Source organism: Pezoporus flaviventris, unplaced genomic scaffold, assembly GCF_033815535.1.
Source record: "Pezoporus flaviventris isolate CSIRO_AGI_PZ_B2104156 unplaced genomic scaffold, CSIRO_AGI_Pfla_v1 ptg000097l, whole genome shotgun sequence".
Lineage (NCBI taxonomy): Eukaryota > Metazoa > Chordata > Aves > Psittaciformes > Psittacidae > Pezoporus > Pezoporus flaviventris.
Genome location: NW_026892645.1, coordinates 4,470,115 through 4,483,034, shown reverse-complemented (window position 1 = coordinate 4,483,034; position 12,920 = coordinate 4,470,115). Strand labels below are relative to the sequence as shown.

Genomic DNA, 12,920 nt, shown 5'->3' with positions numbered 1-12,920 from the left:
CTGCAAGGACATTACTCATGATCCACAGAAGAATTCAAGAGCACTACAGGAACTAACACATGGAAAAATACTGTCTAAAATCATGTCTAAATAACGTTAGAGTTGGTTTGGCACAATATATGCTCTACTGGTTTATACTACACTTCCTTCAAGAACTTGACATCCTTAGCAACGGACAAACAGAAATTTTATGAGCAAGTAGGAAAGACAGACAGCAAAAGATAAATGATCAGAAATGGAGAAAAGGGGAATTGAGCAAAGTACATATTTACTGAGAACTTACTGTTGACAACACTGTATTTCTGAGCTAATAGCGCTGCCTGAAGACTCTTCCCACTGCCTGGGGGTCCAAAGAAGACAATCCGTGGTGTAAAGGGGGCAGCTGATCTGTGCCGTGTTTGGACATAGGTAAGGACTAGAACATGAAGCAAGAAACAGAGTTTACATCCTATTTCTTTTTTAAAAAAATAATATAAATATTAGCTTCTCTCAAAATAAAATTAAATTATGTTGATGATCATTTATTTTATCACTGCAACTTCCAGATACTCCAACCAAAACCAGGACACTGATATCTGTCATGTCAGCAACTTACACCAGGAGGCACTTTAGAAATTTTACCATCATCTCATTCCCTATACTTCCTTTCATCAGTAAAGGTCAAACCATTTTAAAGAGTAGATTCAAAAAAAAAAAAAAAGCTGCTCTTTTACCATGCTGTTTTTAGCAGAAGTTTTTTTTTGCTTGATAGGTACAATTTTATCATGCAAATTATAGAGGGATATAATAATTACATTTAATACTTTCTGCAGTTTCCGAACAAATATTTAAGTGTAAAAACTCAGGATGTTAAATTAATATGACATTTAACCAGCTTGTTGTGTGTGGTTAACAGACTCCTAATAACAGTATTATAAACTTGTATCATAGGATGTCATGACACAACACGGCACTGACAACGCACAACCCAGTATGATTTTATTCTTGTGTCCATCATTTTTGCCTTAAGCTTCTCTGTCCCATTCTACTGTTTGCTGGACATTACTCTTCCACATTTCGTATTGTGTAGGAAATACTACATTCAGGTCAATCTACGGATAAGAGCTTTGGAAAGACCACAGGACATACGAAGCGTCATCATGTAATGTATTACAGAGATCTGAACTCTCTTACAATTTCAAAAGAGAACCTGATAGATACCCAAGAAGCTAAAAGAAAACATGGCTTGGCAGTGAAGACAAATTAGGACCGTATTTGGACATAGCCAAAGACTCTTACTCCCTGTGCCCCTTTTATGACTAACAAACAGGACAAGCTTAGACATTAATGTTTGTAAGAATCATAAGCCCGTATTAAAAACCCCAAAACAAACAGAACAAACAAAACCACAAAAGGATAAAAGGATTGATGGAGAGCACCATAAGTATTTTAACTACCATTGTTAACACATTGCTGAATACTAACAAATTTTCTGCGGACCCTCTGTTAGACACTTTGGTATCATTCTAAGGTACATCTGTAAGCCAGAAGCATCTCCAGCAAACTCCAGACCTGGTATTTCTAGGCAGTAAACCTACAGAACTGAGAAACTAACTCAGACTGCAACCACACAGGATCATGTACATCTCCTCTCCAGTGCCACAAGCTGTACTGGGACACTACACCATATAAACTGAATTTGATGTCACACATCCCAGCACATGTGAGCAGTAATTGCATTACAGTTTAAAGATTTACAGACTTTTATAATTGTATGAAACAATCCATAATAATACTAATATTCATGAGAGATCTCCTCTTTCTTTTTTACACTGTACCTATAAGCAATAAAGAAGCTGAACAAAAACCCTGGAAAATCCTAACAGCAAATGTGTGTTTTGCTGCAGAACTTTCTAAACCCTGAGTATCAGCTACCCAAGGAGTGCTCCAGTTATTCTGAACATTTGCCATAACCCAGTGTATTGAAAAGCACAAACATTACAGGCAAAGCACCCTGCTTACAAATGATGCTTAATTTGCAGTAAATAACCAAGTTAATTAGGAGTAATGATCCCCCAGACAGTCTCCACAGCTAATTATTCTTTAAAAAAAGCCTCTGGCTGCTTGAGGCGCTGCAGAAAAAAGATCTAGAGAGGATTTTTTCATTCCAGTTTTCAATTTATCTCACTACATTATTAATTAATAATAATTAATATTCAGGCACTCACATTTTTATTTACAATTCAAGGCATGAATTCTTTATGAATGATGATATGAACTTTTAAATTTAATTAAGTAATTTAGAGGTAATTAATCTGTAAATTCAGAATATAAACTTCCTCCTTGTTTATCTTAAAAGTGCAGCACTTGTTATTAAAAAAAAAAGACCTTTTTGAGATGCAGAATTACTGGGATATAACAGATCATCTACAGACTGACAGCTACAAAGTACATTATCAATTGGTCTTTTCTGGCAGTTTCCTTATTCTCTTCTTGAAGAATCAACATTAAAAGTCAGATTGCATTACAGTCAAGCAAAGGCAAACAAGAACTGTTGAACAGAAAAGCTACCAGCAAGAACAGCTTTTAAATAATGAAATGCTACTGGCTTTGAACTACTCCTACTTCTTGTTACCAGACTTGTGGAAGGTACCAGTCCTTTGGGAGATTAACGACTGAGCCACAATGCAGCCTTTTAGAAGAGACTCTTGCAGAAATAAGCATGACATTTGCTCTGACTCAGCTGCTCCTTGGCAGGACTGTGGTGCTAAGACTTTCCAGTTACCTGCATTTACTCTAGTCCTGTAAAATAATTACCAGGAAGAGCCCAAATGTTGTACTAGAAGGAACATAACTCAGCTGGGAGCCATCTGTGTTGACTAATCCTCATCCTATAGACTGTCTCTAACAGCTAGGAACTACCTTTCAAATTTATATATAAAATAGTTTATCAACTATCAGATTTGCCATAAAGATGCAAATTTACCCTGTGAGAGGACATCCATAGAAGGCTGGTCTGCATTGATTGATTTCAGAATTTTTTGGTAGATCTGGAAAATCCCAGGGAAGTTTCTGTGATATTCCAGCAGTTTCTTTGATATCTCCTGTTCAGATGGATCTTCTGGTTTCACCAAACGTTCCTGTATCAGCATATCACGTGGCCAGTCAAAGGTCGTATGGTACACCTCTGGAAGTTAGACACTGATTAGGAACTAAGAGAGTTATTTAATAGGTCTTGCTCAGCTCCAAAAGGTTTCCTAACAAACAAAATGGTGGTCTTTAAGCTTTAGACTTTGAGGCAAGCAATAACCTATGCACTTTCCTTCCTACTTGTACTGAAAGCTATTACTCTGCACATGCACAGATAGGAAGTAGCCAGGTTGGGGATACCTTTCCCAATTCTTAGACTGAACTTTAAGCAAGTCCTTTGATAAGCAAATCTTGCTTACAACAAATAAAAGCCATTTCTTTAGTTAAGAACATCCCTCCTAATTCTACTCTTACAGCATTCAGTATGATTTTTTTATTGATCACTGTCAGGATTTTATGTAATGGATGACTGGTACACAACAAACAATACAGAAATAAGTCTATTTGACAGTCATTTAAAGGAAGATACCCAAAGGCATACCTGCACCGCAGGAAAAAAAATAATCCCAGACTCTAGCAAAGATGCACAGCAAAATGTAAGCTCATATAGGCAGATATAACCTTCAGATATTCTCTACTATAGCCACAGTCTACTGTTTGCAGTCTCAATACTGAGCTTTGCATTTTCCATGTCTTATTGGCACAGAAAATAACACAACATCAACAAATACTTTTTCCAAACAGATGAATTTATAAATTCCTATTAGTCCTTAAAGGGATACCATTTAAGTTTGAATCCTATTGGTTTTAGAATGGTTCTGAGATCAAGCAACGCTGCAGTTTCTAGGGGAGATCAGGAGCAAACACATAAGGCACCTTCTGTGTTGGGATCAATCCTTTTCCCACTGTTCCTCTCAATCAGCACAGCGTCTGGAGCATAAAGCACAACTAGGCACAAAGAAAAACAAAACAAAACAAAATGAAGGAAAAAAGTGTAGCTCTTGTTAGTTAATTGCTTTATTTCCTGTAACTGTTTACATGTGTCCTAATACTAAAAAATGGATGAATGCATTTCAAACACATTTGCCTCAATCTCCTTTTCCAGTACTCTACCTGCAAATACTCACTTTCAATCAGAATTTTGCTCCGCCTCCTAAACAGTATAGTACGACAAAACACACATTAACGTATGCATCCAGTCCAATTAACCATGAGTACATAGGCTGTCCTCATCATCCACTCCAGTTAACAAGGTTTTCTCTCACTTATACTGTATCTGGAGCCCAGGATGGAAGTACTTACAGGTCACTCAAGACTGAATCTCTTCTATGTCACAAACAATTACTTTTTACCCAGGTACTTTGGTAGCGAGACCAGTGAAACTTATTTTTTGATAACCTCACAGAAAAATGTTTAAACTTGATTGGAAAGCATCAAAAGATGAAGAATCTGTCAGGTCCCTAGATCGCTTTTGGCTCATCATCCTCACAGTTAAACATTGTAATTTAATTACTATTTTCAGTGCATCCGATTACAGATTTCAAAAAAGTTCTTCTTATTACTTTCTCCTCTGTATCAAATAGCTCTTCCAGACACTTTTTCTCCCTATTAAGGTACTCACATACCATAAATTTCTTCTCGCCCGTCTTTTTGATTAGCTAGACAGACTGAGCTTTAAGATTCTCATTCAGGTCTTGGTGGCACAGATATAATTGTGAGCAAAACTCCACTTCAGATGTTAATAGGTATATTAAAAATACATGCAAGTACTAGACATTAAACATTTTTGCCTAATTCCATTGCAGTGATTCCTGAATTCTTCATTAACAGTCAAATCTCATGCAAATCAAATCCAAAGTGACAATTCATCAAGTTCACTAATGTTCTTTTCACTATCCACTGGCAATCTCTGCATTTAGCATTTACACTGTACTCCACACAATCATAGCAATTCTTTACATTCTAAGAAGGTCCTCTGATCATACTAACTTGGGACAACTGGATTCTTCTAGATGGCAAAGGCAGCTGTCAAGGTCTTGGATATCAGCACTTTGCCAGTAAACAGATTCCTCTCAAATGAAGTAAGAATCCACCCATACTCTGAAAAGTCAAGCTTAAAACTGTGACATTTCCACTTCAGTTGGTGGAGTAAAGTTTGCATTCTTTAATTCAATAGAAGGATGAGTTTGTATTTAGGACACAAGGAATTGTTTTGGTCTGAGGATAAAGGTTGATTTCTAGAGATGGAAGGCAGAGACAACTGAGACCCACCCCTAGAACAGAAGCATAGCTGCAATCCCAGCTCAGACACACTTGCTGGGATTGTCCTGAATATACAGAACTCTAATGTGCAAGAAGAAAGGGCTCATGTGTGAAAGACGGGGTTTAAAGTCTCGCAGGCTACCTCAAGTTCTTGAATAAATCTAAGCCATATTGAAGTATTTTCTGTGTGGTGACTGTGGTGTCTTCAGTATCAGTATCGAATTTATTGAGGATTTCTGGGGAGAAATACTTCTAGTCTTTCCTACTGGATGCAATCACACATAAACCTTGTACTGCTTACCGACATGCCTAGGAATGACGCCAGATGACTGCAGCATCCATGCCTGTTCCCGATTTTCAGGGAAGCCTTCCAAAATCCATCCCTATTGAACAAAAACATGAAACGGTTACTGATCCTGGGAAAGAAAAACCAAAAAATTAGCACTAAATATCAGTGCTGCCTGCACAAAAACTACCTCATTCTGATCCCCCAACAGTACAATGTTTGTTACGGGTGTTTGTGAGAGAAGAAAACAAATGTGGAACATTGCTGTCTTTGTGAAATGGCACACACTAACACACACACAGTGCCACAGAGCAATGGGAACTTATGTATTGAGCAATGACTGGTTTTTTTTTCATGTTTCAATCTTAAACCCAAAATTTCTACCTTGAATAAAAACAACCCAAAACAATTTCTACAGTTTTGAAATATTCAAAAGTATACCAGCCCACACTGTGTATAAAAAAAGAGGCTAAACAAATCTAAAGGCAGATTTAATGTCAAGAACACTGAGGAAAATATGCATGCTTTCATTATTTTCTTAAATTATACAGGAAAACTCACAGTAATGGAACCAGCGTTCCCAAAGCTAATGAAGCAACAGAGCAAAAGTAAGAGAAAAGAAAAAAGAGCCTTTTGCTCCCTAAAGTCCTTGTTATAGCCAGCTAAGTGTTGGATTGAGCATCTTTAAAAAAACATTTACAGATCTGTGAAATACCATAGGAGAGCTGCAGCCTCGGTTTGTGTGATGCAGTTTCTGAAATCTAATCCACTTCCCAGTCTCAAGTCTAAATCTCCTGAACTTTCTCTGATTTATCTGTTAGTTGCTCAACCACACGTGTCCTTAGCACTATTTCCTATACTTCAGAATAACTTCGTGAAACCACCGTAACTCTGGAAGCCATATTTGCACTGAATTAAAGAAGATATTTTAATATTGCATTAGCTGACAATCGTTCTCATCACCAACATAAATTTGAAGATCCGTCAGTTTGGGGTCCAAAGGTTTTAGAAGTATTTCATGGAAACGTATCTCCATGACTTCTGTAGGAGGAAATGGGACATTCCAATTATACAAGAAAATAGACTATTTAAAATTCCTTAATTAGCCTGGTTTCAGGAACATGTCATCCTGCTGATAGCTGAAGGAAATAAGAGACTCGAGGAACTGAAAAAGCCTTATTTGCCACTCCCAGTGTTTGCTCTGTCGAATTAGAATGAACCATTGTCTAAGGTCACGCAGGTGCTGAGAAATCAATTTATCCCTTGGGACTTGCAGGAGGCAAAGCTGCACAGTATTTTTAGTGATATGCTAGGAACTTCAACACTAGCTCTGAATATATTGCGCCTCTAGAATGCACATATAGGCCCAGATCCTCTTCTAGGAAGGGATGGCATCACAGGTCTGAAGCCAAACAATCTCCATCAATTTATACAGGCTACATATCTGGTTCATTTATTCCACTCCAAGTGCAACACTTGTGGAAACTAAAACGAGACAAATGGGAAAGAACCCCAACACAAACCCATGGCTTCTGGTGTCACTACAGCTTATTGCTCAAAAACACACCCTGAGCAACAGGCAGCAAAACACAATATTGTATTTTTAACAGACTTCAAGAAGTTTATATACAAATTTCAAAGGTACTTAAAATGGGCAATAAGCAATTTTATAGCCAAAAGTTTTTGCAATGTAAGAAAATATAGCTCAATAAATAGCTTCTTGCAACAAAGGCATTAAACAAATGCAAAATAAACACACACTACAAAAATAGTTAACATTTTGGATCTGATTTCCAAAGGTCTCCAAGTTGCGGGGTATCAGTCAGTCCCTAATTAGAATACATTATCCATCTACTTGACACTTCAGTGAAATGTCTATTCCACCACAGAGCTGCAGCTTTGTTCAGAACAGGTTTATTGATATTCTGCTGCATTCCCTCTCCATACCCCCAGTGGCTTGGTTCTGTTTTATCACACATCAAAAAGGCCGTATGCTCAGGGCACCCCATGCACGGCTCAGAGCTGGAGGTCTGAACAGCTGCAAGTGGTATGGGATCACAGGAGGGACAAGCTCCAAGCAGATGTCACAGATAAAAAAAAATAGGGAAAAAAAGAAAGAGGAGTAAAAAGCGATTGTGGCTTGGGAACGAAGCAAGAGGAAGCAAGACACAGCAGAGCAAGACCTGACTTAAAAATACGCCTATCATGCTTTATGCAAACACTAGTCTTTTTTGCCCTCCTGACTATCATGAAAGTGTAATTAGTAACTTCACATGGTGAATTTGTTATTTTAAGAAGCCATGTATTTTTTGTTCTTGATAGCAGTAACCTTACACCCATGCATGGATCACACCTTATCACATCAAGGATGGAACAAAGGCTAAAAGTGAGTAATTCCATGGTGCCTTTACTCTGTGGTCACTGTTCCTCTAGTTCAGCTGGAAACCTAGATGCTTCCCCAGAAGAAGGCTGCCGTAAATACAGCATTCTGCTGTTGCCTTAATGCCAGGTGAAGTGCTCTTTGGAGACACATGCCATGCTGAAAATCAGCAACAAGGAAGTACTTTCAAAGCCATCACTTTTCTCTCTGGACTTAAGGAACCTGGAAACGCTCAAGGTCATTCCCAAATGTAAATCTCAGTCCTTTGCTGGCACTACTCTCAGCTGTAACACCAACCCTACATACTTTCACACTTTCCACCCCAATAATAATGACTTGGGTATTTAACATCTCTCTGGTTATTTAACCTGTACATCCTCAATAATTTTTTTTTAATTGCAAAATCCAGAACTGACACTGCTTTAGAACAATGAAAAGGAATAGCACAGAGAAATGACGCTGAATTATGTGGCGCATCTGAAAGAAATCTCAGCCGCAAGCACAGACATCAAAGGTCATGAACACGACGCCTTTAGGACAACAACGCAGCTTCTCCACATCATCACTCAGTATTTTTGAAAAGGTATCATGTGCTTTTCAGTCCCACCTGTGAAAGGGGAGAGAAAATAATGCCAAAAAATAGCATCAGTAATATCTTTGCCAGTATGGACCTAAAATTCCTGAGATTTTCAGAAAACAGCAGACTGAGCAGTAGGAATACTCAACCCTGCACTCCATCAACATGAGTAATATGGGAAACTTCTATAATTTGCCTTTAGAAAGAAACCTTTTATTCCCCACATTATTTCTGTAGGTTGAATAAGCTGCAAAGCTTTTTTAAAAAGCCACATTCTTCTTGGGGAAAAAAACCCATGGTGAATAGGCACATCCTCTCCCCAGATAAATCACTATTCTCACATGGATTTTCAGAGACAACATGATGACCTCCATCTGCTAAGGTAAACCCAAAAAGAACCAATAACCACTGATATGTTTGCCTGCCCTTTCAAGGATAGCCACTACCATTTGGAATTGTTTCATAGCAATCAAAAGGAATTCTGCCACTCATGAATCACTGGCCCAAGTTTAGCTTCTAAACAGTCCTAAGCCGTCAGCAAGGTTTTTCAGCTGGCTCTCTCACAAATTCATTATATAGCAGTCTCTTCACCAGCCTTCTCCAGTTCTATATATTCCCTCCACAGCACCAGCAGTCAGAGGTGCCATAGAAAACGTGTACTAACCCTGTAAGATGAAAAGTCTTTGTATCAGCTGCACAAGCCCCAGGTTCTAACATAACGCCTGCAATAAGTTTTCTGCCTATGCTGGAAGACCTACCCATCTGATCCCTTGCAGTCCTAACTACATTTGTGTTAGAAGAACACATAACACAGAGCCTCAGCAGAGCTGTTGATCAATAAAAATGTTCTCCTTAGAGAATGCCTGTGACATCTATAAACCTGTGAGTGTCAAAACAATGGCACAAAAATTCTGTGTTCCTACTGTCGGTGGGATGAAAGCTGTACAATTAATGCCAAGCCAATGACACCACAAGGAGAAATAAAACAAAGAGCTGTGGTACTATGGTCCAACACACTGCTTCTCATCTATTAACATTTTCAGTAAAAAAATGCTGACTCATGTTTTGAAAGGAATAGCATAAATCTGTTCAACCACTTAAAAAATCCACAGTATTAATTCTATTTCCAATCACACAAAAGAAATACTGCAATTAAAATGCATAGATCCCTTTCGAAATGGAAGATGTGTAATGTGGCCATAAATTGCTATCTAGTAATTAAAAGATTTTTAATAACCATCACAACTTTGCAAAGTCAATTACGTGCTTTTTTCCTAAAACCAAATGAATCTTTACCTAGATCACTAACACCCTCTCCATTTTTGATGAATTTCAGGGAAGCATTATAAAGGTGTTTTTTTCCCCTCTATCTCTGCAAGACATCCAGCACTGATTCAGTGTTGCAGATGCTAACAACAGGAACATAAAATGCAGGCAGGACACCATACAGCTGTTGGCATTTTAACCATCCTGTCACCTTACTCAGAGTTTACATGACCTAATACTTAAAATAACAGTCACTGAGAGATCCTTCCCTCGCTATTAAAAGGAGAACTAGAATCATGCCAACAATTATAGAAAACCTGGGGCAAAAATAGCATAGGGTGCATGCAGCCTTTGGAGAGTAATGGATTTTCCTCATACAGTGGTTGTTGGTAAAACTCACCTTTTCACAACAAACACTGGAAAAATCAGCTGTTGAAAACAAACATACCTTTTTTTCATCAGGCAAATACTAGTAGCATAACCAGAAAAGCTGTTAGTGTTAAGCTGAAAAGGACTATGTTTGGGGTCTGAAACCAGCCTAAAGACCAGCAGTCAGCAGCCAGAAGAGCAGCTTCTTTCTTGAGTTTATCATCCTTCTAATTCACTTTCACTTCTACAGGTTTAAAGATATTTTAAACATACTCACTAGAGAAGTTTCACTTGAGACAGATGTTCCGCATCTTGCCACAAAGACAAGGTAGTAAATCATACAGTCGCCTGACTTGCCGTATATCCATGATATATCCTTGCACTGCTTACATAAAAAATGTTGACATTCAGAGCCTTTTTTTGCTGCTCATTTGCTCATATATCCAGAACTGACAATTTTGGTTTCTCAAGTTTTCCTCAGCTACACTCTTTAATTCAAAATGCCACAAAAATTAACAAGATGATACCCCACATGTGTGCTTTGAAACAGGTTCTCCTGCCAATTGGAAAGCCTAAGAAATCTATTTTGAAAAGAAAGGGCAGGGTGTGTGTCATACCCTTACACATAATAAACTAGAAAATTCTTCAACAGTGTTCCCAGGCCTCAATCACAGCAGTGTACAAAGGGAATGCAGAGAGAAACAACAGCTAGGTTTAGGAAGAAAGTAAGAGCTTGAACTAACAATAGTGTGCATTTTGCCTAAAAACATGTCTTACCTGCATGGCAAAATAGATTTTATTAATTGACAGAAAGTGAAAAGAAGGCGGGGGGGGGGGGGGGAGGAATCAGAAAAATCTGCACTTTTCAGTTTAGAGCTGCCAGTACATTTTAAAATTCTAACATCTTGGCAATTCCCCACACAAGGAAATACTAGTGCAGTTTAAAAGTCCTGTAGTGTCATTTGTAAATAGGTACAGGAGCCAACAATGCATCCGAATGTTCTACTATAGTAAGCCTCTTGTTAAAGCTGGATTTAGCCACAAATGCAATGAAATGTTCAAAAACCACCCACATAAAAATTATGATAACAGGATAGGTTGAAGTTTAGCTATTGCCAGTTCCAAGCTACTGCTTCAAGACCAGCTTACTGCCTATTTTGCTACAGCTATGTACTCACAACAGAAACGTGACACAGACAGATGTCCTCTAGCAAACCCCTCAGGTAGGAACATTTTAAGAGATTGTGTCTCAAGCTATTCATTACTATCCTGATCAAGTTATCCTTTCCACAGCTCATACATGTAATTGATGATCTGATCTAGATTACACAAGGCAGGTCCACTGAAAGCCACTTCTTTAGCAATCATTCGCATTATCCGAGTTCTAAAAGCTGAAACCTTCAATCAGGGACAGAATATTTTTTCAGTTGCTCTTGCTAGCTTTGTTGATGTTTCTCTGCACCTATAGACACTTCTGCATTAAGGAATTACCATCTTAAAAACTACAAGTCAGTAGCCCAGCCCCCATGATGAGTTTGTTTTACATGGAAGGATCTGGTCTGCAGACTGCATCAAAAGTCAGAGAGACAAACAAAGAAGTACAAGAGATAAGGTTTTCAGTGCCTAATGCCAAGAAGCTTTAGGAAACAATTTTTATACCTGACTGAAATGTTGATTACCAGCCCTGGTAATTCAATCAACAAGGTAGAGGATGATGATGTTGAGAAGCAACAGATTTGAATAAAGCTATGAGCCTTGCAATATCTCTGTGAGGCCAGGAAGTTCTAGTTAGCCCCTGACCCAAAGCATGAGAGTGGCAGTGATTGCTCTGAAAACACATACGATTTATCTGAAAAAAGCTGTTTAGCCCTTCACCAACATATCACCTACTTTGGACCAGACTTTTCTCTCTCAAGATATGCATCAAATAATGATTTGTGGCACTGTTTAGAAACAGGGTTTTATCCATTAGATTAGTATGTCTCTTACAAATAATCCCTTATAATGGGTTGATTATGGACTCAATAAACCATCACAATATCTGAGAATTTAAAGGAATCACATAAAAAAGATTTTGCTTTCATTGATTCCAGACAATATATAATCTACTTAAGCTCTCTTTCAGTGCTATGTTAAAAGTCTCTACTTACATTAAGGCTAAGTACACAGAGAAAAAGAGAAAAGCCACACATCTGTGAATACAGCTAAACCTATTCAGTTGCCTATTCATGTAAACTGACAGTGAACATAATTATTATTACCCAGAATATATTTAAAGGCAGTTTTTCCCAACACAGGAATTAAAAAAAAAAAATAAACCGACAACAAGAAATAAAGAAAATTGAAATCAGTAATATTAAAATCTTCCCTCTCCCCTTTCCTCAATAAGAGTTAAAAATCTTAACATATTGATTTTTATATATTTCCTGTTTATCTGTTTTGTCCACTCTATCTCTGCCAGTTGCCCCAGGCAATCAACAAAGCTCTGCTTGTTCAGCCTTTGATCATCTCTGTGCTAGAAGATTAGCATATGCATACTCTCATCCTCCCCTTTATCCTGTTAATAAAGCTCCAAACTCCCTCTGCTGATGTTCAAGAAAGAAATCGGCTCCACAGCCCCCAATGATTTGCCCCCATTCCCTCCTCTGCTCAGGACTCAGAATGCTAACTACTATGCACGAGTTGTGTAAGTGCTTATCCACTGGCCCTCT

General features: G+C 38.1%; 1 protein-coding gene across 3 annotated transcripts in view; it reads right to left on the bottom strand.

Moving 5' to 3' along the window:
* AK8 (adenylate kinase 8) overlaps positions 1 to 12,920 on the bottom strand; it is a 68,112-nt gene that overhangs the window by 42,293 nt on the left and 12,899 nt on the right. For all 3 annotated transcript variants that reach the window (XM_061476786.1, XM_061476787.1, XM_061476785.1), the window contains exons 6-9: positions 5,633 to 5,714; positions 3,946 to 4,017; positions 2,966 to 3,166; positions 284 to 415 (exon numbers count right to left, since the gene is read on the bottom strand). In XM_061476786.1, the coding sequence (XP_061332770.1) occupies positions 284 to 415; positions 2,966 to 3,166; positions 3,946 to 4,017; positions 5,633 to 5,714 (487 nt within the window). The remainder of the gene's footprint in view (positions 1 to 283; positions 416 to 2,965; positions 3,167 to 3,945; positions 4,018 to 5,632; positions 5,715 to 12,920) is intronic.